The 23375-nt window shown below is 38.4% G+C and overlaps 1 protein-coding gene across 2 annotated transcripts; it reads right to left on the minus strand.

Annotated features, from left to right (window-relative positions):
* Positions 1–2350: 2350 nt before the first annotated feature.
* LOC136414322 (protein stum-like) lies at positions 2351–21798 on the minus strand. 2 transcript variants are annotated; one of them, XM_066398244.1, is made up of 10 exons: positions 21539–21798; positions 18577–18735; positions 18208–18308; positions 14673–16487; positions 10909–10971; positions 7435–7695; positions 4943–5107; positions 4593–4888; positions 4322–4516; positions 2351–4273 (listed from the first exon to the last, which is right to left on the minus strand). In XM_066398244.1, the coding sequence occupies exons 2-10, from the start codon at positions 18625–18627 to the stop codon at positions 4167–4169; spliced, it is 3054 nt and encodes a 1017-aa protein (XP_066254341.1). In that variant the 5' UTR covers positions 18628–18735; positions 21539–21798; the 3' UTR covers positions 2351–4166. The 2 variants fall into 2 exon arrangements, with proteins under 2 accessions (XP_066254341.1, XP_066254342.1); XM_066398245.1 differs by lacking the exon at positions 10909–10971.
* Between the last annotated feature and the right edge of the window lie 1577 nt (positions 21799–23375).

Below are 23375 nucleotides of genomic sequence, written 5' to 3' on the forward strand. Positions count from 1 at the left end.
CCTCCCCCCCCTCGACTCCCCCCCATATAAAAGACAAATAGTAAATGTGAACGTAGTATTAAAAGAATATTTACTTATCTAAATAGTTTTAGTTATTTATTGTCGGTTGCAGCCCTGCAACCCTGCTAGTTGTAGTTACTGTTTTAGACACTGTGTACCCATATCTGTGGTGAATTAGGTAATTTCCTGCGGTGTTTGCCGATTATTCGTCCACTCTCACTCGTTGCATATCACTTTATCAACACTCACGAGTACCTGAAACGTGCACACAGACATAATCACACCGAAGAATCGGCCATACACCGGGGCGAATCGAAAGCAGATTCCTGTGTGTTGTTTATTTCTAGTGTTCGTACTATCTCTCTCTATGAACTTGCATCCTGCAATATGTGTCGTAATTCTAATAAATAATGATAAATATATTTAAAAAAGAACATTAGTTTTGAGTCAATTACTTGTGCCTCTAGCGTATCGTAGTAGTTTCATTCATAATGTATCAAACTTATATGCCTGTCTCTCTCTTCTTATTCAGTTTTCACTTCCCGCCCTTGTCTCCACACAAATCTGGGCCACCCAGTTTCTCTCTGTGATATTACTTGATGTTTGTGTTGTTTAAGTTTGTGTAAATTTTAAGACTGTTATAATTTTTTGATATTTTAACGCGTGCCAAATGCTTTCAGTTGATCATTATGTAAATTGTGTAAATAGTGAGCGGCACAGAGGGAGAGACACATATTACGGTGTTCACACAAGAAACCCATCCAAGAAATCACCCAAACACCTTACAAGAAGCTTACACGTTCAAAAATACATACATACAAAATACAAGATGTCTCCCATGATTTTACTGGTAAGGACGTCTTGGAAAACTCTTTTGGAAATTCAAGAGCTAACACTGGTCAAAAATTGAAAGTTTTTAAAGCGACTTAAATATTTCCTGTTGAGACACATTTTCACACAGAAACAAACCCCCTCCCATTTTAATCTCACAACATTGTCACTTTTCGACCAGTTTTAACCGAGAAAGTACACTAAAAATCTAATTTGATAAATGTTATTCATGTATTTTCAGAGCTGTGTATAAAGATTACTAAGAGTATTATATAAATAATAATAGTGAATAATAATAAATAAACACGTTCTACAAATATAAATGCCAAAAAATATCCCCACGCCCCGGCCTACGCCTTTGATGGTCGCTCGTTTCTTAGGTCTATGTACGTAAACCTAAATACATTTGTCGGTTTTGTCTTCTCTACTATGTGGTTTTGTTGCTCGATTTTAGAGGGACCAACAAAGTGATCAAACGCCGGGACATGTATTCTTTTATTTATTTATTTTTCCGATTGTGTAAATATATATACGTGGCTAAAAGTAAATTATTGAAAATTGATATGTGTTTTTGAACTGTAAGGTCCTTTCGGTGCACCTTCCCCCCAAGATCTCCTTTCAGTTCCCCCCAAGTGATGGTCAAAAAACGTTTAGCATTTGTAATTGCAGCGGCGAGTCGATTCGACCACGCGGGAGATGTTCCGCCACTGACTGTCACGTGCAGCCATAGTTCTATGTGTGTTAAATTTGGCAAAATTGGAGGCCTGCTCGTCCGTGATAAAACTCGCAGGCTTACCCGGTGGGGTTGGCGAAATATTACAGGTTTACCTGCCAGATGCGATAAAAGACGTGATACATTTACTTACAAATAATGCGTTTTTTATGCGTGTTTGAGGTTGGGGAATTTTGTAAACGCGAGAAAAAGCGGTAAATTTAGCGCAGAAAATCAGAGGCGTACGAGGCAGAAACTGCAAAATATCGAGGACTCGTTGAATTTGAAAATATTCAATTCGTTTAACAACTTGTAAAATAAAAAAAGCGTGTTCTGCCACTGGTTATTGGGTAGGCAATAGCTACGATCTTGTGCACAATGGGGTGTAATTAGAATATAAAAAATCGGGCACATCAGATTGGATTGGTAAGGCATTATAGACGAATTTTCTATTTACAAAAGGCTTTTTAAATATTATTAATTGAATAAAATAAATTAAATAAAATGTGGTCCGCCATTGATTATTGCGTAAGAGAATCACTGCAGAGTTGAGTGAAATGCAAACACCTTGATTAATTCGATTAGATTGAGAGATGGACAGGCCCGTTAGGTGAAGTTGGTGAAAATTATTGACGATTTTTTCAATGGAGGTTTTCGCCTTTTTTTCACTAAAGACTGATAAATCCGGAGAAATTCGTCGCCCAAAATCGATAGGCACGTTTCAAGTGAGGCCGCAGAACATCCTTTAACCCATGGGAAGGTGACGGTCATCACTGATGCAATTGAAGATGCCCCCAACAAGCAAAATTTTATGATTTAAAACTTTTATTAAAAATAACAAAACTATATAAAGGTTACTATATTCTACCAGTACATTTAATGCAGAGATGGTCCAAATTGTGCATGTCATATTCGTTGGTTTTTGAATTGATATATGTAAGTTTAGTCTTAGAGGGTGTTGCGATCAACGTGCCCCTATAAGACATGCATCCATCTCTGTGTCATTAAAAAGTACTTCCTTTCTTTAAATAAAAGCGTAAAATACCTCTAAAGCACCAACAGTATAAAAACCTTTTAGAATTGGACGCTCGTTTATAACAAGTATTATTCTTATTAATAGAGTTAAAACTCAACAATTCGTTTAATACGTTTCTCCTAACAAAAATCTTACTTTACGATTAATAGCGATTAATCTATTTTACATGATATAAAAAGGGCTTTTATGACCTAAGAGTACCTACCACTAGTCAGATTTAAATACAAAAAATATTTTTATTATTCTTAGTCAAGAGGATATGTATAAGTTCCTAAAAGTATAATGAGAGTTTAGTTGAATGTCGCCGGTGTTATGAGTTATCTACAATTGTTCGATAAATTGCATTTTTAATAGAATTATTAATGTTATTCGACCAGCGAATACTAGTAATGGTTATTGTGCGATAATACCATGGGGGAAGCCAGGATTTTAGGGTTTTGCATACGCCCGATTGCCTGCAGAAGCTCTGTTCATTTTTTCGTTTTTGAGATCCGCACTCCGACCTTCACCTTTGGTTGTTGTTTGCATTTAAAAATTCGTAAAAGTCTCACTAATACACCACTGGAGAAAGAAATCCGGACAAGCTTATTATTGAAGTTTTCAAAGAGAAAAATGTGAAATTCGCCAGAATTGTTTCACAGTACCTTGAAAAGGTTAGAATCCCTCGTCTTGCGTGGCCATCAAACAGTCCTGATCTTAATCCCATCGAGCATGTGCGGGATGAGTTGCAAAGACGCGTTCGGAATCGAAACCCTCGTCCGGAAACGATAAATGAGCTAAGACTTGCTCTTCAAGAGGAATGGGCGGAAATTCCGTAAAATGTTATAGTGATACTTATACAAATTTTTTTGCGATTGGAAGCAACTATTAGAGCTCATGGTGAAAATACCCGTTATTAACGACGCTACAGTAAACAGGGGTAGCAGAAAATAATGTTTAGTTTTTCTTGAAGTTACTATTAATTTGGTTTTTGTTAGTTTTCAACTAAAATGTTTTCTTTTTAATTTTTTCATGAATTTCATTTTTCCTAAACTTTTTCCAATATAATTATGTCAAAAAACAAAAAAAGTTTTACATTACTGTTAAACTGTTGTTATAAGCTTGTCCGGGCTTTTTTGTCCAGCAGTGTTTATTCCAGCATTAATTCCTTTCAATTTCAGTCAGAGCTATCAAAGCTTCACCGAGCCAGGTCCAGTTTACAGTTAGCGTTAAACCTCATGCTGATCTTGGTTTGATTTCAAATGCAGTTTTAACCGAAACTCAAAACGAACTCAACGAATTTTGAAAATGTTATAAAATTTAATTTGGTTTTGGATTCTTATCGCTACAGATTTGCAACGGTTGATATTTTCCCAGTGTGAAATGACCGTTTCACAGAACAAATACGTTTACCCCCTACCTTTGCCCATTGGCTTCGCCCATTGGCTTCGCCCATGGATAATTTCTTAAAGGTAAGTAAACCAATTTGTGGACGTAATTATCCCTCTTCAATGTCTGTGTATAGTTTTTAATCATTAAGGTTCAGGAGGGAATTCATTCCTGACTTCGATTACTCTGTGTTCCCGATTGAAATCCAAAATTAAACCTTCATGTCCTTCCTCTTTCCGCGTCCCGTTTGTTATGTCCGGCTAATGAATGCGGTTTCCCTGCAGCTTCTTCCAGCCTTTCCAGATGTTTCAATTTTTTGTGTTTTCCTTAATGAAAGTATCAGTTTTTTTATACACCAAGAGAGCTAAACTTACTTGCAATTTTGACCATAATGACTCCCCACCATATGGACCAACCCCAGCCCACCAGGCAGAAAAGGACAGTGAAAAACTGGCTGAAGCCGATGACGAGGTCAATAATAAAGGCCCCGATCCTCGGCTTTGGACCGTCGTTTTGAGAGAATCGCGGTTTTCCGATGCAAAGGCAGAACATTCCGCTGAGAACTGTGCCTAAAGATTGATCAAAATTAGAACGTTTTTGAGGCTTAGCAAGTTAAATGGAAAATGCAGACAAAACGCCTCTTACCAGTTCCAGGCCCAATGCAATTCATCACACAGCAGAACCATGCTAACCACACTGGAAGTACTGGAATAGCTGCCTTCATATGTGAATTATGTTCCACTAAACTGGCATCAATCTTCGATGTCTTATCCTCAGGTGGAGGTACACTCGTAGGGGTCAAACTCTTCTTTTTACTGCTGGCCATCGACTCTTTCCGCATTGCAGCACTAGACGGCAGCTCTTCTTTCTTCCGGCAACAGCCGCAGCAAAATACCGAGCGGAAGAAGCTTTTGCAGGCCTCTTTTGAACAACATTTTGGCCTGAAATGCGAATCCGTTAAGAGTCTTCAATAACTTTGAGAAATTGAGTAATACTTGTCTTCATCTTGGGCGCTCCAACTGTCCTTCTTCCTGCCCAAAGAACAGCAGTCTCGCACTTTGTTTCTCTTGCAGCAAGGGGAGCAGCTGCTGCAGCAGAGCTTCTGCCACCAAGTAGGTTTTGGTTCATCTTCGTCTTCGACGTTGATCCGGACTTGTTCCCTGTGTTTTTCGTCAGTTCAATTGTATTTTATAGGTACAAGAATCTGAGAACTTTGTAGCTGCTCAGTTTGGGATGGGAGAAGAGGAGTGATTTGCCGAAGATTCGAAATTCGAAAAACGTTTGTATCAAGATTCTGTGTTCAAGTGCACATGAGAAGAATCCTATCTAAATCAGTGGCGTGCAAAAGCCCGATATTAAGCCCTGAGCGAGATTATTAGAAAAGCATCCCAGTAAGGGTAAAATAAAAAGTTTCAGCTTTTGACCTCATATGCTACGCCAATGAAACTGTCTATAGATAAGAGGTTTTTATGGAAAAAGTGCCACTGTAGTCCAGTCCCGAGCAGTGGCGTACAGAAGTCGTATGTTAGGCTCTAACTGAAGGTCGTAACATTGGTTTAACAACAGGTTCGTTCAAGTTAGCGTAAATGTAGATTCTGGTGTAGAATTGATTGTAAAAAATTGCAGTTTAGTTCAGATTCAAACAGTGGCGTGCATGAGCCTGATTCCTGATTCTAGTAAACTCCCATAACAGGAAAGTCTCGCGGCAAGAACGCGATAAGAAAGTTGTAAGTTTTGAATGTAGTCTGCTATTCCGATGAAAGTCATTACAAATGTAGGCCATAAACGAGTATTCAAATAACATTTCAGTCATCTTTCGAACAGTGGCGTGCAGACGCCAGATTACTAAGTCTAGTAATAGCAGGATTTTTTGGGCATTTGATGCATTTTTATAATCCAATAGAGTAACCCAAACCGACGGAAACCTGACGGTTTTTAAATGAGCTCTACACAGTTATTTTTTACAAAAAAATTAATTATAATTTATAAAATGGTTTATTATTATGTTACATGCCACTTGATCACGTGTAAAACGTTATATCGAGTAGGTGGTGTTCCTCCGCCTGAATACAGGTTTCCAATCTTGGCACGAAATTGGCCATTACCCGAGACCATCATTTCAGCGTTGATTTGAATGATTTTTTCCCTGATGGCCTCCTTTAGTTATGGCAATGTATGGGATTGATGACAGTAAACACGCGCTTTCAAATACCCCCACAAAAAAAGTCACGTACGCTTAAGTTCGATGATCTTGGGGGCCATCAAGAAGTCACTCAAATCAACGCTGAAATGATGGCTCGGGTAATAGCTGATTGCGTGCGAAGATTGGAAACCTGTATTCAGGCGGAGGGACACCATCTATCCAACATAATTTTTCGCACATGATCAAGTGGCAAATAATAATAAACCATTTTATGAATTATAACTAAATTTTTTATAAAAAATAACAGTGTAAGGCTCATTTCGAAACCGTCAGGTTCCCATAGGTCACTCTTTACATATTTAACGAATTTTATGCCGAAATGCTTAATTCGGCATTGAAAAAAGTGCCAAAAAATTAAGTTTATTGTATTTTTCTACATGGTACAGCCTAAAAAGTAACACATTTTATATACGCTTAGATTTGCCATAAAAATGCCCATCATTAGAAGAAAGAACTAGACCTGCAACCCATTCTGAAAAAAGTTATTCCATTTTGAAATGTTAAAAATCGTTTTTAGATTAGAATTAGCAAGAAAAAAATGTGACGAATGCGCAGAGTTTTTTTCAGATTTTTCGAAAAACCAGTTTTCAAGTTAAAAATTATAATCGAGAAGATGGCGGTTTAAGGGTTATTTTGGTCTAGGGAGTGAGGATAAGGACATTTTGCACAACTGATTGGCATTAAAGGGCTATAACTTATACGTATATTTATATGCCCATTCAATTAGGTTTGCAATTTAGATGAAGGGGCATTTTGACTATTTGGGGGGGGGGGGGGGGGTGTACTTTTTCCAATAAATCTAGATTTTCGTGGGAAAAATTCGGCACTTCAATTTTGTTCCAAACAGCGGCGTGCAGGGGCCCATTGGTTGCATCTCACCGAGTAAGATAATCTTGGAAATTAGAACTTAGTAATTCTTCAACGTCAAGTGCTACGCTAACGAAAGCCCCTTGAGGGGTAAATGTTAGTGTAATGTTTAGGTTCAAAAATGGGCACTTCGATCAAGTTTCTTCACAGTGGCGTGCAGGGGCCCGATTCTAACAGAGGCTCCTAAAACGAGCTTTTCGGCAAGGCAACGGAAACATTTTCGTAGTTTTTGTCCCTTTTGAGGGAGGGTAGTGAAACTCGCAGGAGTCACATACCTTGGCGTAGTGTTTAAGTAAAGAAATTAATACACCGATTTATTTTCAAACGGCATGAGCCCTTTTCCAATCGAGAGTCGCGAAGTATGTTTCGCAGTGAGAAATACAACGAAGATCGGTCGGTTTTATAACATAAACTTACCTCTTCGAGCTCTTCGTAAACTTGTTAGCCAACCTGCCACAGCACCCCACACTCTCCCCTTCTACGGCCCTCTCAGCGGTCTCATCCTCTTTCGCAGCTTTGCAGCAGTTAGGACAGCACTTGTAGCTGAGAGCCGCGCAACCGGCGCAGGTTACGACCTTCGCGAAGCTGCTCAGGAACCTTCGGCACCTCCCTTGCGGGGGTTCCTCTTTGGCGGCGTGCTCCTCTGGGGGTGCTTGTTGCTGGGACGAGGGCGGCAAGCTGTTACAGAGGTTCAATTGGACCCTTTATTTTCGGTGTGTGCACTTAGTGAGTTGAGGAGGAAGGTTATATGGCAAGCGTATAAATCGATAATCTTGGCACGCTAGAAGAAATGTGTATGTATATTGGGTACGTTATAGGGAAATGCCATTTTGAGGAGTAGAAAGTGCGTATGGATAAAAGTGTTAATAGTTTACCCTGCATGTCCATTGACCCCGTTAACGCCGTTTAAACCATTTTCGATATAACCATAACCATCGCATTCCTCATGCAAGGGAGTTACATATATAAACGTCATGTTACAACAACTAAACAAAAACTAACTCTATGTTAAAACATCGGTTTTCTATGGACAAAAGTTACACTGTACACAAAAACATGCAATGGAGGAAAAAACGTTCTTATCACTCGTGCAAAACTGACTTAAAAACCTCAAAAAGTACCATTTGTATGGGTCAATCACGCTTATGCGGAGTACCGTCATTATTTTTTAGCCACCAAAAACTTCGTCACTGAAATTTGAAACTTTCCATATACGGAGTGGAGGGAAATTTATAATGTGGTCGATGAAAGACTGGTGGTTCACTGCGGTCTTGCAAACCACCCCCGGGACCTTGGCTGGCCACCGGCCAAAACGATTTTCTTTGCGGCCCATTGGCGGGGACCGAGGGTGGTTTTCCGCGAACTGACCAACGGTCGCTGCGTACTGCGTACGTCGTTATGATGTGTGAATGATTAGCCGTAAATCATGGAAAATGATAGGCATTTTAAGGCGCGGACGGGCATTACATAAGGGGGTTGATTATTTGAAAACCGGAAATTGGCGGCGGGTTGATTGTATGAATGTTAGCTTTGAATTTGGAGGCGTCACACGCAGCACGGCTCTCGAGGGAACCAAGAAACGCGCGCGTTGCATTAGGAAATTCTAATTTCTCACCAGAGAATCTTCTAGACTGTAGAATCTTTCAGTTTTTGAGCCTCTAACTTCCCCATTTTTTCCCGAAGTCCCTTGGAGTGTTGTCTTGCCGCCTTTTGATCTATATTTTACATACAGAAGACGTGATGGAAACTCGCTTTTCTCCCATGCGGCTCTATTATGAGACACTACTTTAGGGCAATGTTGTGAACCTAGCAATCCCCAGCTGCATTCTTTAGTACACTTTCATGTAGCTACCTTGATAGGGCTTAGAGTAATTTACGCCTCAATAAAAACGTGTTTTTAACATTTTGGAAAACAATTTTCGCTCTGTTGGGAACGCTAAAATTCTACTTTCCCAAATAAAACATCATGCGTATTATGCTATTTATCTATTATATACAAGGTGATTCCAAAGTTGAAGTTGTCCTCTCACCAGCGAATAGGGCTTCAAAAAATATGATTTTTTCCTTCGGCGCTTTTTCGAAATATCAACATACACGGTGATACAGGGTGTCAAAGTTTTATTTAAAAAATTAAAATTTGTTAATAATTGCCAAACCACTTGAGATAATTAAACAACACTTTTTAGATGTCAATAGCTGCATGGGAGGGAAATTTTTCAATAAATAAAATTATTTTTGGGTTTGTCAATCACGCGCGTATAAAAAGTTGTTTAATATTTTTGAAAAAAAAACATGGTATTCCACTGATTATTCTAAAAATAAAAATTATTATTGAATTCCTTGTTCAATTCTAAAAAGAAAAGCTATTTTATTATTTTTCAGTACGACGCATCGTTTTCGAGTAAAAAAATCAATCAGTTGTTATTTCGAAATTTAGTCAAAATTTAAAAATTGTTTAAACTTGGTTTCTGGTAAAAATCATGGAAGTGATAGATCTAATGCAAATTGATTATTACTAACACCTACAAAATTTTGTTTAATTATCTCAAGTGGTTTGGCAATTGTTAATAAATTTTAATTTTTTAAATAAAACTTTGACACCCTGTATCTCCGTGTATGTTGATATTTCGAAAAAACGCCAAAGGAAAAAAATCATATTTTTTGAAACCCTATTCGCTGGTAAAAGGACAACTCCAACTTTGGAATCACCCTGTGTAATAAAAATATTAAAATTAAAAGCATGTTTTCAATGTGTGTTAAAGAAAGTTTTTACCACGTCTTTTTCTTTAAATAATGAAAACTCAATTTTGCGATTTTCCATTCTTTTTCCTAACCTATTAATCACAAGAAACAGCTTCTTCGTGCGCTTTCCTGTAGCTACCTTCATCGGTTTTCTAGCAATTTCTCCTTTAGTGAGGGCAAGTTTTTGAAATTTCGAAAAACAATTTTTCCCGGCTTGAAACCCTATAATTCGATTTTATTAAATAGAACGTCCTGTATAGTGTGTCATTTCCAGAATTTGCTATTCGTTAAAGCGTGGAATTCCCTATACCCACTTCTCTTAGTTTTCGAGTAACATACTAATTAATAAGAGCACATTCTTAATTGATTCAATTAAAATTTTCATGCTTTTTAAAAGGAGCTTCTGACATGACTCCCTTCTGAGTAACGGAGAATCGATTTTTTTTTGGACACCGCGTATATTGCGAATCTATCAGTCGCACTCTTAACACTCCCTACTTAAATTAATCGATTTTCGAGTAGTTTAAATCAAAAAAATTTTTGAGATCAGTGCCGGACGCCCGGTATGGGGTTCGAGTTTATAGCATCTGAATTTTTGATGGGTCAAGTACCTTTAGCCCTCGAACCCCGTTCTTCCCCCGCCCTCTTCCTCAATTAAGTCCTTTTAGTTCCTCCTGAATAATCTTTATTTATAGACCTGAGCAAATAGCTGCGCGAATTAGCATACTAAACCGTAATAATAATTTCAGGAACGAGATCCAATTAAATCGTAGAAAGAGGGAGAGCCTTGCACGCCTCTGGCAAGATCTGGTCATTTGAATAGCACGCCATTTTGTAGTTTTCAGCATTTCCAGCTTAATCACGCAAAGTGGTAATACTTAAGGGAAAAAACACGTCTTGGAGCCGTCCGCTTCCAACCCCCCACTTCTTGATTCCGCTAGGAGAGAGGGGTGGGAACAACATTTTTTTTTTGAGGATAAGTGGCTCTGATTTTGGGTCAAGGGTGAAGCCATTCGAAACCGGATGTCGGGCAGAGATTTCCAAGATTTACATATTTATTTGACAGCCCTCAACATTAGATCATAGCTCATTTACATGTTACATGGTATTTACAGGAATATTTGTTACAGTTTTAGCTGTGAAACTCACCTCCTCGCCACACCCCTAAAGAATTGCGTTATGGGGTCGAAGATGGCCTCTTTAGCGCTGAATCTAAATAAAAAAGCTCATATAACCGCGGGGAAAATCGAGCAAAACTACCCCTATAGGCAACAAAGAGGCTTGTTGATAGCCCTCGCCTTGCCACCTTGCACATAATTTATTTCGCATTATAGGGGGTTAACACACCCCTGATTTTTGCGTTTAACAAAACCAGGCAATTTTCGTCCTTTACACCACTTCGCACCTTTGTCCCGTCTGACATATTTTGTCCGATGATAATAATAAATGATCTTCCAGTTGTAGGTAGACTCATTGTGGGCCATTTCACAGAATACAACTGTTCAAGGAAATGTAAATACCCAGTTTTTTAAGCGCAATAAATATGGGAAAATGATCGAAAACGGCCAGAGAACAAGGAAAATCGATGATCATTAAAGTTCATATGCAATTAGATAACACGAACTGCACTTTATAAATACTTAAAGTATTAAGTCTTGACCTTGCGGTAGGGTTGAATTATTGGCGTGGCTATTCTAGTTTAATGGGGGTTTATGATTCGCAATAATGATAGAAGTTGCCTTGATTTCCAGTCAAAGTATCTTAAAGCCTTTCACTTGGTTTACGAAGCTCAACGGCAGAAATAGAACGTCCTTAAGACGTGTTGGGGACGACTTTTTGGTCTGCTTTAGTTGCCACGTTTAAGTCATTTTTGATGTCTTCAAAACGTCGCCGAGTGACTTTGTTCATACGTTTGGGATGTCGATAACGTCATGAAGGCTACAGCTAAAACCTGACCGACGGTCTTGGATTGCAGAGTTTTTAGTGCAATTAAAAATTCTAAAACTCTTATCCTACATCAGTCTTATATACCTAATCGTGCTTTAAACTTCGTTCACTGTTACAGTGAGGTTTGCCAAACTCCTTAAAAATCGTAATTTTTAAAAACTATTTTTGGCTTGCCAATGTGTACCACACTCAGTGGCGTGCCTAACTTCTGGTATAACCCCGTACTTTTTATTTACCCTTTAAATCCTATCAGTACGACAATGGTTTGGATTCTTTTTCCAAATATCGAATTTTGACATGTTCATTATTTGGGGAGTTTTGACTCTACTAAAGTCAGTGGCGTACGAGGTTTTGATTGAATTTGCGAGTTCTCAAAGTATGGACTAATGGAACTTACGATTTTACGTCCTCTAAACCCCGAGATTTCGCTGAAAATTAAATTGTTTTTTTTGATTTTCATAGTACACAAAGTGATGTATCTAATTTTTGACAAGACTTATTACACTTTTTCGAAATAAAACTATTGGAATTCACGGTTTTCCTCTACTTTTTATTTATCTTTCAAACCTTGTTATCACGACACTGAATGGGAATGTTATCTTAAAAAATTGATCCTGGCAAACAGTTTTTGGATTTTCAAAGTGCACGAAAGTCACATCTAGTTTTTTACAAGACTTACAAGGCGTTTTAAGAATAACTGTGCAAATTCATGTTTCTTTTCCGGTTCATCCTTTAAGCATAATTAGTACGACCCTGAAATTTGCAGAATTCTTTGAAAAAGCTCAATTTTTGGATTTTCAAATTGCATTAAAATCAGTGGCATTCGATAGTTTTTGATAACACTTAGGATTATCTAAAAGACAAATTCTTCGAATTTATGGTTTTGTCTGTTTTTTCTTAACGCTTTAAACCTCCTTAAACCCTGAGATTTGCAAAATTGTTTTAAAAACGTTTAGTTCTAGCAAATTATTTGTAGATTTTCAAACCAGATTAGTATCGATAAAATATGTAATTTTGATATCAGAAATTACGAGTTCACAAAACTAAAAAAATTAGATGGTTTTGTTCTATTTTTTACACACCTTTTTTGCCCCGTCAATACGACCCTAAGATTTGAAATGTTTGGAGTTTTAGCAGATAATTATTAGTTTTTCTAAACATACTGCTAAAATCAGTGGCGTGTCAATTTAGTTTTTGAGACGTATTACGAGCTCTCAAAATTAAAAGTATTTTTGATTTATTCGCCTTTGAAACGCGATTGGCGCGACGCTGAGGGTTGGAAAAGCTTTAGAAAAAATGAATTAACTGTTAAAATATACTAAAGTCAGTGGCGTCTACAGTTGTTCATCTGAAATATTGTGAAGCACTTTAATGAATAATTCACAGTGTTTCCTCTAATAAAACAATAATAACACATTCCATAAGGAAATTCAAGGAAAAAACACGGGGGAGTAAAATTATCGGATATTTGCCTGGATATTCATAGCCCTAGCACATATTTATGCATATTTGATGCAAATATTGAAAAGTAGCCGAGGAATTTGCATTTACCCACTTTCAGTTAAAATACGGTAAGTAACTGAGCATTTTCCTCACATACTTCCTCCGGGAATAATCTTCCAATAAGTGCAACAAATGGCCTAGAATCGACGTCGCCTAACTCAAGAACCCACGAAGACTTAATGCGCTTCAATCCACATTAATTTCGAAAGAAAATTTGAATTGCAAAGCGATATCGATCAAAACTTAGCTCCAACTTTGAGGATTAACCCGTAGCTATTTTAGGCCGGACAGTCTTCGATTTTTTCAATAAATTTCACTTATAGATGTCCACTCGGAAAAATTTAGCAGAAAGGCTATTTAAAGCCCAGATATTATGGAAAATGTACGTGAAATAGCCGCAATATTAACACGAAGAAAATCCGAAAAACTGACCTTTGCACGCTTTTATTCGCAAGCCGACACGCACGACAAGCTTCGATTTAAGCGGCACTTTGGTGGGCTAAATTGGTCCACTAACCCTGATTTTTTAGGATACAAAACTGGGTAATTGTCCGAAATTGTATGAATGGAACTCGGGCTGATTCTGGCCACTCATTAACCAAAAATCGGCTTCATAGGAGCTTGCAGCTTCTTACCAGGAAGGAGGGTTTTGAAAAATTCTAAGGGCGAAAATCCATCCAATGCGCTAAGAAGAGCAATAATTAAGAACGCAAATTAACGAAAATTTTTAAAAAATTTTGCTGCCAAAATAGAGCTCCTATTTGGGCTCTGTTTGGGCGCCAATGCTTTTCGGCGCTTATATCCCTCCTTATATCCCTGCATCGCCTCCAAATGGATTGCGGCGGAAAGAGCTGCATTTAAAAACATGAGAACCGAGAATTTAGACAACCATTGCAATATCCGAGAAAGGAGCTTTCTTAAATCTACGCTCATGAGTTTCGGTTTTCGATTTCGAAACGATCGTTCATGTTTGGCAACTACTAAAACAGTGGCGCAGAAGAGCTGTAAGAGGGGCACGAAAAAGAACAATAATTACTACAAGATCCAAGATCCAAAAAGAAAAAAATCGCCTAAATAAACCATCTACGCCAATGAGTTTCGGTTCGCATAATCTCTTAGACGACACGAGCAAACAGGAAACTATTCAGGTTGCATGAGGGATAGAGAATGGCGTAGATGAGCCGGATTTGAGGAGACCAAAAGAAAATAATTGCAAGACCGAAGAAAGCACTTTTGAACCAGCGAATTTAGTAAATAGACAGTGGCGTCCCAGAAAAAAAAATGCAATTTTAAAAAATTGCCCCTGCCGAAGTAGACTTTCTATGCCGACGACCCTCGATCTTGGTGAATTTTCAGATAGTGTGAATAACGAGGGAAATTGTCGACTCGATCGAATAAAAACAGAGGCGTAGGGAACCGCACAGTTTCAAAATCGTACGAAAAGATAAAGGGCACGCACTCACCTGGGTCTCTCATTGTTAATCCCATTGGCCACCCCAAAATGCTGCCCCACATTACCACTCTGCACCTCCACCTCTGAAGGCTTCTCCCTAACATGAATCTGGATGGGCTTAACATCGTCGGCAATAACAGTGCGAGCCTCCCTTATCCTATCGTTGACGGACATCTTACTAACAGGAGTGCCATCAAGACTGGACTCTTTGGACCCCATGTTGAACCTGCCCATGTTATTTTGCACTTCCCTTTCGATGGCCCTGGCATGGCCCAAACCAATGGTAGTCACATGATTGTTGTTATTGGAGTGATTGTGGTTGGCCGGCAATGGACTCAAAGGTTTCAGATGGGCTGGATCAATCTCTCTCGGTTCTTTTTGATGGGTGTTGGTGAAGTTTATATTGGCAGTTTTGTTGGTGGTTTTTGATGGGGATGGTTGCCTTCTATTTTCCTGTTCGTCTTCGTCTTCGCTTGATTCCAGTTTTGGTGCAGGTGCAGGTGTAGAAAATCTGTTGTTCAATCCACTATCTTTGATCAGTGTTTGAGTGTTCAGAACCGTATCATTCATTTTGTTGATGGCCTGACTGACGCTGGTGGCACTCAATACCCTTCCATCAATTATGGGAGAAACTGGTTTGGTCCTGCCCAATTTCGGAGTCTCGATATTCAATGGCTTCGTCACAGTATTGGTAGTACTGGACACTACATCTAAAGCTGATGGAGCTGCATCAATTTCTTCAGATGATTCTCGAGCTTTTTCCTTGAGATTGCCTTTCTGTGGTCCAATTTTCTTGCTTGGAGATGCAGCTGCAACAACGTCATCTGAGGACTCCGCTGATTGCTTCAAATCCTGCTTGCTGCTCTTAAATGAGGGTTTTCTTTGAACTGGGAGTTTCTGCTCTTTCTTGGATTTGGGGGTTGCTGGAGTTGAGGTTTTCACTGGTGAAGAGGGGTTGTGGTTCGCGCGAGGTTTGGATCTACTGGAGTCCACTGCATCACTAACACTACTGTCACTAGTGTAGTTTTTGCCGGTCGGTAGCAAATTCGCCCGCGAACTAGTCCTGTTAAAGGAGTTTTTCCGCGAAGTCACTTTCTTCCTAGGACTGCCACTGTCCTCCGAAAAATCACTAGATTCCATCCCTGGTTTCTGCTTTGATTTGGTGGTGTTGTGACTGTTAATTTTAGCCTGCACATGTGCGTACTTCTTACACCTTGGAGTCTTGGATGGAGAAGACGAAACTGGACTGGAATCCCTTGTTTTGGGTAAATTGGGCTTTGAGCGGCTTCTAGGGGGGCCTTTAACCCCTTCTCTCGTGGGGGAAGCAAAGCGGCTCCCCGGTGTGCTCCTACTTTTCCCCTCATTAGGGGCTCTAGCAGGGGAAGACATGGACTGACTCGGTTCGGGACTGGACCCTTGAATAGGGCTCAATTGCTTGTACGCCCCTTTCAATGTCTTTCTAGGGCTCGCAGGGGGCCTCCTGGCCCTATCTTCCAAATTGGTCAAGCTTCGACTGGTCTGTTTATTAAACCCCATATGAGAGATTTTCTCCCCAAATACCGCCCCTGTGGAGGGTTTTCTATCCGGTTTTCCAGTCCCTCTGGGCTTGGGTATCTTCGAAGGGGGGTGACTGTTTTTATCGGTTTCAGGGGGTGGTATAGGGGAGGCAGTAGGGCTGACATGTCGGGACCCTGAAGGATTGAACCCGTGGCCCCTGAAGGGGCTCACCCTTCCCGTGGGGGAGCCACTGCGGGAGTTGTTGGGTGAAGCCTCTCCGATGATGGCGAAGGAGGCGTGCTTGTATCTTTTCGTGGTGACTGGAAGTCTGTTAAAAAAAAACGAGAAAATATTAATTTTCTTACAAGGGATTATCAAACCTAGCAGCACCCTCATATATTTCAGAAATATTGTTTCACTCTTAAGTAGTTCTTTGGATCCTGATTTTGATCTCAAAATTACATCCGGTACGCCAATGGTTTTACTGCAAGTAAATGCAAAATGTTTCGGCTTTTTTTTTATTTCAATACTAATTCTAATTTAAAAATTGCGTTTTAACACGCCCTTCTCCTACTGCATTAAAATGCATGTGTTTTTAACTGCAAAGAAACATTTACAGTCCTTAATGCACAATCGGTCATTGACGTATCGCAGTGTTTTTAGACCCAGCACTTTAAAAAGTTATTTCACAAATTTCTACTGTTTTCGCTCTGTTTTTTAATTCAACATTTCATCCAGTACGCCTCTGCTTTTACTATAGTTACAGGACAACTTTTGAAGTTAGGGAGAACCTTTACAAATATATACATATGTTCCAATTTACAATTAACACTTGCAGCGCTCAGCATGCCGAAAATCATTGGAGTATCAATTTTCGTGAAAAGCAGTGGCGTGCTTGGTTTTTTAGATTTCCACAAATTTCCAATATAAGAGCAACAGACAACAATTTCGCGATCCACACTGTGGTAATTTTAAATTACATGTAAGTATGTGCCTGATATTTTTTAATGAATATACAAAACTGGAGGTTCTTAGTTTTTAGTGTTCCTAAAAATCGGAGGGGTGCTTGGTTTGTTTGGACGTTCTTAAATGTTTCGAATTTAGTAAGATAAATCTCGTTTTATGTCGAGAAATATGTGAAAATTCCCTTATCGGTAGGACTTCAATGCAGAACTACCAAATAGCTATCATTGTCCATAATAATCAGTGGCGTGTTGCGTTTTCCACTAAGAATTTTAAGTAGTAAAAATGGTAGCTTTCTCCTTAGCATTTTCCTACCTTTTTGATCTCTTTTAGTGCAGCCCTGATTTTTTTCATACGAAATTAATAATTATGAAATCTCGATTTACATGAATACCAACGGTGTACCTCGTTTCTGGAAGCTTCTACAAAATTTCAAAATTCTTTATAATTTTTTATCCGTTTCTTGTCCTTTTGTCGACAAACGAAGGTGTTTCCATAGACTTTTTAATTCCCTTCAGTCCTATCCTGATTTTCGTTTCCGCTGGTTTTTTATTATCAAAAACTTTGTGGTACGACGACCCTGCTTTTATCAGCTTCAAAGAACCTTCATGGCGCTATATATTTTTGAAATATGTGTGTGCAACTAGGTACCGAATACCTCTGAAACTATTGTGGAAGGTTCCAACTGTCCACTCAACTCGGGTTCCGAATCTGAGTAAGTCAGCCGAAATAGTGTAGTGAATAGTGACAAATTCAACTTGATAATAAACTTTGGGGGGTTAATTGTTAACGTGATTGCTCAAGCTGCTTAATTAAGGATTAATAATTCTGGGGTTCTATAAAGCGAAAAGCACTTCAAAGAAATTACTCATACGTGTAAGTGCTTCAAGAGGATTTATGCCAAAACTGTGCAAAAAGGGCATAGATCCTCTAGTGTTAATCTCTGATATTGCAAGTTTACCTCTCCTTATCTCTGCTGGTTTGTAATGAAAGGGAGAATACAGGTTTAAAAGACCAAAAATCTATTATTTTAAAAATTGTTTTCTAGGGGAAATATTGGTTTGTAGAGCAGTTTAGGCCCTTACCTGTATGGAGGTGGGGCTGGAGGAGGGTCTGGCAAATTCTCCGAGTCCAGGGGGAGGACTGTGAAGGCTCCAGGGGAGAGGTAGTGCATGTTCAACTCCGACTAAAAGAAATTTTAAATAACGTAAATGAAAATAGTAAAATTCACAATCGCACAATTTAGCCTAAAAAATTCTAATTTTTATCCGGATTCCTAATAATTTCTTAAATCAATCAATTCCACAAAATCTTCGAGATAAACCCAGTCAATTAACCTGGCCATGTTCTTCCATGCAGCTGTGTATAGTTGGTTGCCTACTGTCAATTATCGTCTTACGATTACTGCCTACGTTTACACGGTTTACACTGCAACCTTATCTAAGGCCACTCACCTCCAAATTCTTTCCACCCCGTGGCCGGGCCTGGTGTTCGGGGGTCCTCATGGTATTTCTTCTCCACTTCGTTCAATTCTCTGGTACCAAAAAGTGACACATTCTGCCCTAGGACGTCCATTCGTGATCAGATAAATCTCTTGTTTCAATCCTCCATATCTAAAATAAATTTCACTAAAATTAGGCGGGCTAAATATAATTCTTAAGCCGGAAAGTGTCTCTCTATATGGAGGAAGTCGAGGAGATAAATGTCTTATTTCGGTCGAAAAGTGATGGTGTAATTTGAAGTTTCCTGTGCATAAGTAAACGAGCAGTGAAAGTAAAAAATTCGTTTTGAGGAGATCATTGTTACGTGAAAAATCATATACTTATTTAAAAGTCATTTTGCCGAATAATTTGCTACTACACGACACGGTTTCTCTTTCATTTTCTAAAGAAAGCATGAGCAGTCACCTGTGGGCAACTGCACTGCAGGGATTAATTAGGTAACAAGTAGATAAAAATCGGGTCTTCATTAGACGCAGTTATTTTCTTCATTTTGAGAGCGTGACTTTTATACGAGAAAAACTTGAGAAGAATGCAATTGGTCAAACTGCGATACCAATAATTAAACCATCGTTAACCGTGCTCAAGAAGCATTTTTATGAACCGCTAAAAAGCAGATGCGTGTAATTCGCATTCACAGTCGAGAGAGAATTAGAATGTGTGGGAATGTAGATTTTCTACAGCTCTTTTGGACCTATGACCTATGAGTAATATGAATGATGATTTTCTTGCAGGGCAGGGATACCTGTGGTCTATAACACCTATAGGGTTATCGCGCCATCGTTCCTAATAACGAAGTATGTCGGCATTAATTAGTTTGCAGAGAAGCTATTTTTAACTTGTGTTTCGCTTTTTTAGGACAGGCATGGTACATGCATAAGGAAATTTCAAAGAAATTGATTTATTTCGTAATCGAAAGAAGGAGAAACTTATACAAAAGAAGACACTCGTGTCGTATTTGGTGTACCAACAAAGCGTGTTCCCCAAAATCGGATAGACAATGGGTTTGATGGGTTTATCGGTAATACCTTTCTCAAAAAACGAACTTCCGTAATTAGCTTTTTGTTGACTAATTCCGCTTGAAATGACAATTTAGCGCTGAAGTAGAAAACACTTAATTTTTAGTGTAAAAAAATTGTTTATTTGTGGTAAAATAAAAACCAATTCCATACAGCAAGAACTAATTTCCAGTTGCACGTTGGAGTTTGGGCCTACCCAGAAATACAGTCTATCAAATTTTGGAAAATACAAAGGGCGAGCCGTTTAAGAAAGCAAAAGCTTGGCCTGCCACGCTTTTATGGTACAACCTGTGTGTTTGAAGTGAGATGCGTTTAAACCTTCAGATAAAACCCTACATCTTTTATACAAACCACTTTTGTCGAAAATCTAAATTAATAGCTACCAAGGGGATGTTTACAAAGGGACTCCCTGTACGCGAAAAGAGAAAACGTACACTGTGGCCCAACAAATACCCGTACAAGCACATTCGAAGGCATCGAAGCCTTATAAGGCTTCTTCATTTCCTTCTAATGTTTCTTCAGACCAATTATTAAAACCTTCAATTACTTAATTATCATTACAATAATAGTAATAGGCGCAGAGGTGATTTGGCAATGTTGTGCCTACCTACACATGGGAAGTCGGTTGGTGGAAGGCGTCGTTGATTTCGAAAACGACCAAGAGTGAAGTTTCTCAAGATTTTCTGAGTGGGCCTTGTTTTTATGCAAAAATACATTAATTTTCCTTTCAAGGAATTAGTAGTTTCCTAAGGAAATATGGGAACTAACCGGCCTATACTTTGCTGGAAGTTAATTGCAGGGGAATTTGTTGCTTTTGCAGGATATTTAGGCAAAAAAGCTGAGCGCAATTATTGGTTTGTGTATATCTGGTTACATATCCAAATGGTATCGGAAAGTCAAAGGCTACTGATTTCAACCAATTTGAGTCAGTCTCCCAGAGGGAGTTGATATCATGCAGTGAAAGGAAATAGACGTTTCACAGGACAAAATCTAGAAATTTTGTAATTGTTAATTTTTATTTTTTAGAGGTTTTACCCCACTGTCTCTAATCAGGAATTTATTGGCATATTATTATGTATGCCAAGTCTCAAAATAAATCTTAAATACACCAGCAAAGAACCCTGTTTCCCAACAGGAAGCATCTCTTACAAGCTCTAATGAGCAAGACCAGACAATAACACCCCGGATCCTTGTGTAACACAGCGGAAAATGGCAAAAAATCTCGTAACAAATTAATAATACTATTAACTGTACTACTTGAAAACACATTGTTCAAAACAGCCAAAGTCATATAAAATTCTTGTTAAAGCAAGGATGTGGCCTAACTCTTTGGCTCAACGACTAAGTCAGTGATAATCAGAGCTTCCGGCTGTTGCAATGTTTTGATTTCTTTTATACATTCAACCAGTATACGTGATTTTCCGTGTCAACATTGAAAATTTGTGTTAATTGTTGAAGGTGCAACAGTTTCATAATGGCAAACATTGGTTCATTCGCCATTTTGTCAGCCGTCATGGTCTTTTTAATTATTTACTCTTGTTCGACACTCTTCACAAGTTGGTTCTCATTGAAAAATCACATTGAAAACATAGTAATGTTCTCAGCCTTTAAGAAGCAATGGAAATGTCAGAAGTAATGTTTTCGAATTTGGAAAAATCAACAGTTTAGACCTACACGAGGAGACATTTTTTCAACTACGCAGCACATTTTCCAAAACCTTAAAATGAGCCTAATGTTCCCGAATGAAGTTCATTTTAAAGTGTGAGTATTCGAAATTCAAAGGTAGATTACAACCTCAAAAAACACTCCATTAGTGTACCGCTAAAAACAGGTTCTTTGACCCGAAATTTTGCAAACTTTTACAAAAAATACAAAAATTTTAACTAAGATTTACCTACCTAGTTCCTTCTCTCTCCTGTGGACCGACACTTCACACAACAAATCCCGTGAAAAAAGCACCAAATTCCTATTGGAAACGTTCGAAATTAAACTCGAAAGCGCACTAAGACAAAGCGGTGATGACAACGAAACCTGATGTAGGATTGGAGGAAGTATTTAAGCCGATGACATGCCAAGAGAGCGAATGGAAGAGTGGAAATGAAAAAGCGCGCGTATAACCGATAATAGGAAAAGCCCCCATAACACCTCACTGTTCACATTTCGCCATTGTACTGTTGTAACTAAAATCAGCGTTCATTTGAAAGTTAATGAGGCGAACGGCGCGCCCGCTGCCGGCGAAGAAGTGGAACGTGGAAAAACCGATTATTTTCCATTAATCCATTTCCCCCCTTGATTCTTTGTTAGGGTGAAAGAACAACCTTTTCGGGGCATAGAGTTAAGTCATCACAAGATCTGTCTGTACAGAAGCAACAAAGAGCAAGAATTTCCGATTTAGTGAAGAACTTCTGGATTACGGTTACGTAGATTTCCAACATGAGTAACATATCTTCCCGGACTAGAATAGACGCCTCAAGAAAGTTAAGAACTTGCGGTTAGTATCAATTCCCTGCTTCAGCGGCATTCATGATTTAGTCATAAGTAGCAATTCAATGAAGCCGAGTCTGAATATCGTTTCTGTGATACTTACATGGACCAGTCTTGGCGATTTTCATTGCCTTCGGCAATGTCTGCAATGCAACACACTCCCATAACAAATCCTCGTAAATGTCCCATTTTGGCATTAAAAATTTGAAATTGCCCTCAATGTACACAAAAGAGCTCCATCGAAGCTCTATTAATCCATAACAAATTAGTTTACATTGTCAGGCAAAATTGGTTCTTACGTTTCCAATTGAAATTTTGTTCATAATTTAAATTATGATTAATATACTCACTATAAATTTAAAATTTTAGGTCAAAATTAAATAGACAAATAAATAATTGAATTTCTTTAAAATTTCAAGTCCTTCTCTAAAGTCAAGAACAAGGTGCATATGTGAAGGAAAAACTTCCGGGACAATGGCCTCACTCGACCGTTTCGATTCCTGCAATTTTGCATATTCAAATGCAACAAAATGCAAATCGCCTTAAACCCCAGCGGACACTGGCACTGTCATAAAACAGCGGTTTATAAACCCTTTTACATGTATATTTAGTTGATTTATTTAAAGGTTTTTTTGGCACTAGATTAAATAAGTTGTTTCAAAACAAAGACTGTTTTATATTGGATAACCGAAACCTAAATTACATAGCGATGAAGTGGTTAAAGATATGTGCGAAAATGTCTTAAACAATCTGTAAAATTATGCGGATAATTCTCCGCATAATAGAAACAGTTAGAGAAACCTGACAAAAAATAAGAATGATTTGAATTTTTTTCATTCACCATTTTGTACTGATAACTGACGAACCGTTCAGCTTACAATTATTTTCTTAAGAACCCAAAACCTAAACTCACGATTTTTCCTAATGAAAAACTTCAACAAAACTTTAAATTCATCATCATCCAAACCGCCTAAACAGGCTTAAATTTTTAATTCGCTATTTTATTTGTGCTCTAGGTGGACCCAAACGATCTTTAATAAGAATTCCTAATGTTTCTACCAAGCGCATCAAACTATAATTAACATGAATTTTTACTCAATAACTTTTTCAGGAACCAGGACTGAGTCGAATGTTCTATTCGCAGGTAAAACCTAATCAACATTTTAATTTCCAGCCCATTTTCTTCAAATCCTGATTCGCCAAATTCATTACAACACCGTTGAAAAAAGCCCTAAATAGATCCAACCCATG

This window comes from Euwallacea similis, chromosome 17 (assembly GCF_039881205.1).
Source record: "Euwallacea similis isolate ESF13 chromosome 17, ESF131.1, whole genome shotgun sequence".
NCBI classification, from domain to species: domain Eukaryota; kingdom Metazoa; phylum Arthropoda; class Insecta; order Coleoptera; family Curculionidae; genus Euwallacea; species Euwallacea similis.

What these genes read in the sequence shown, in the direction of transcription:
- LOC136414322 (XM_066398244.1), bottom strand. Translation starts at nt 18,627, where the DNA reads ATGAGGACCCCCGAACACCAGGCCCGGCCACGGGGTGGAAAGAATTTG. An exon ending in ATTAACAATGAGAGACCCAG is followed by an intron (nt 10,972 to 14,672) that starts GTGAGTGCGTGC and finishes TTTTTTATTTAG; the next exon opens with ATTCAGCGCTAAAGAGGCCA. An exon ending in TTTAGGGGTGTGGCGAGGAG is followed by an intron (nt 7,696 to 10,908) that starts GTGAGTTTCACA and finishes CCTCTGTAACAG; the next exon opens with CTTGCCGCCCTCGTCCCAGC.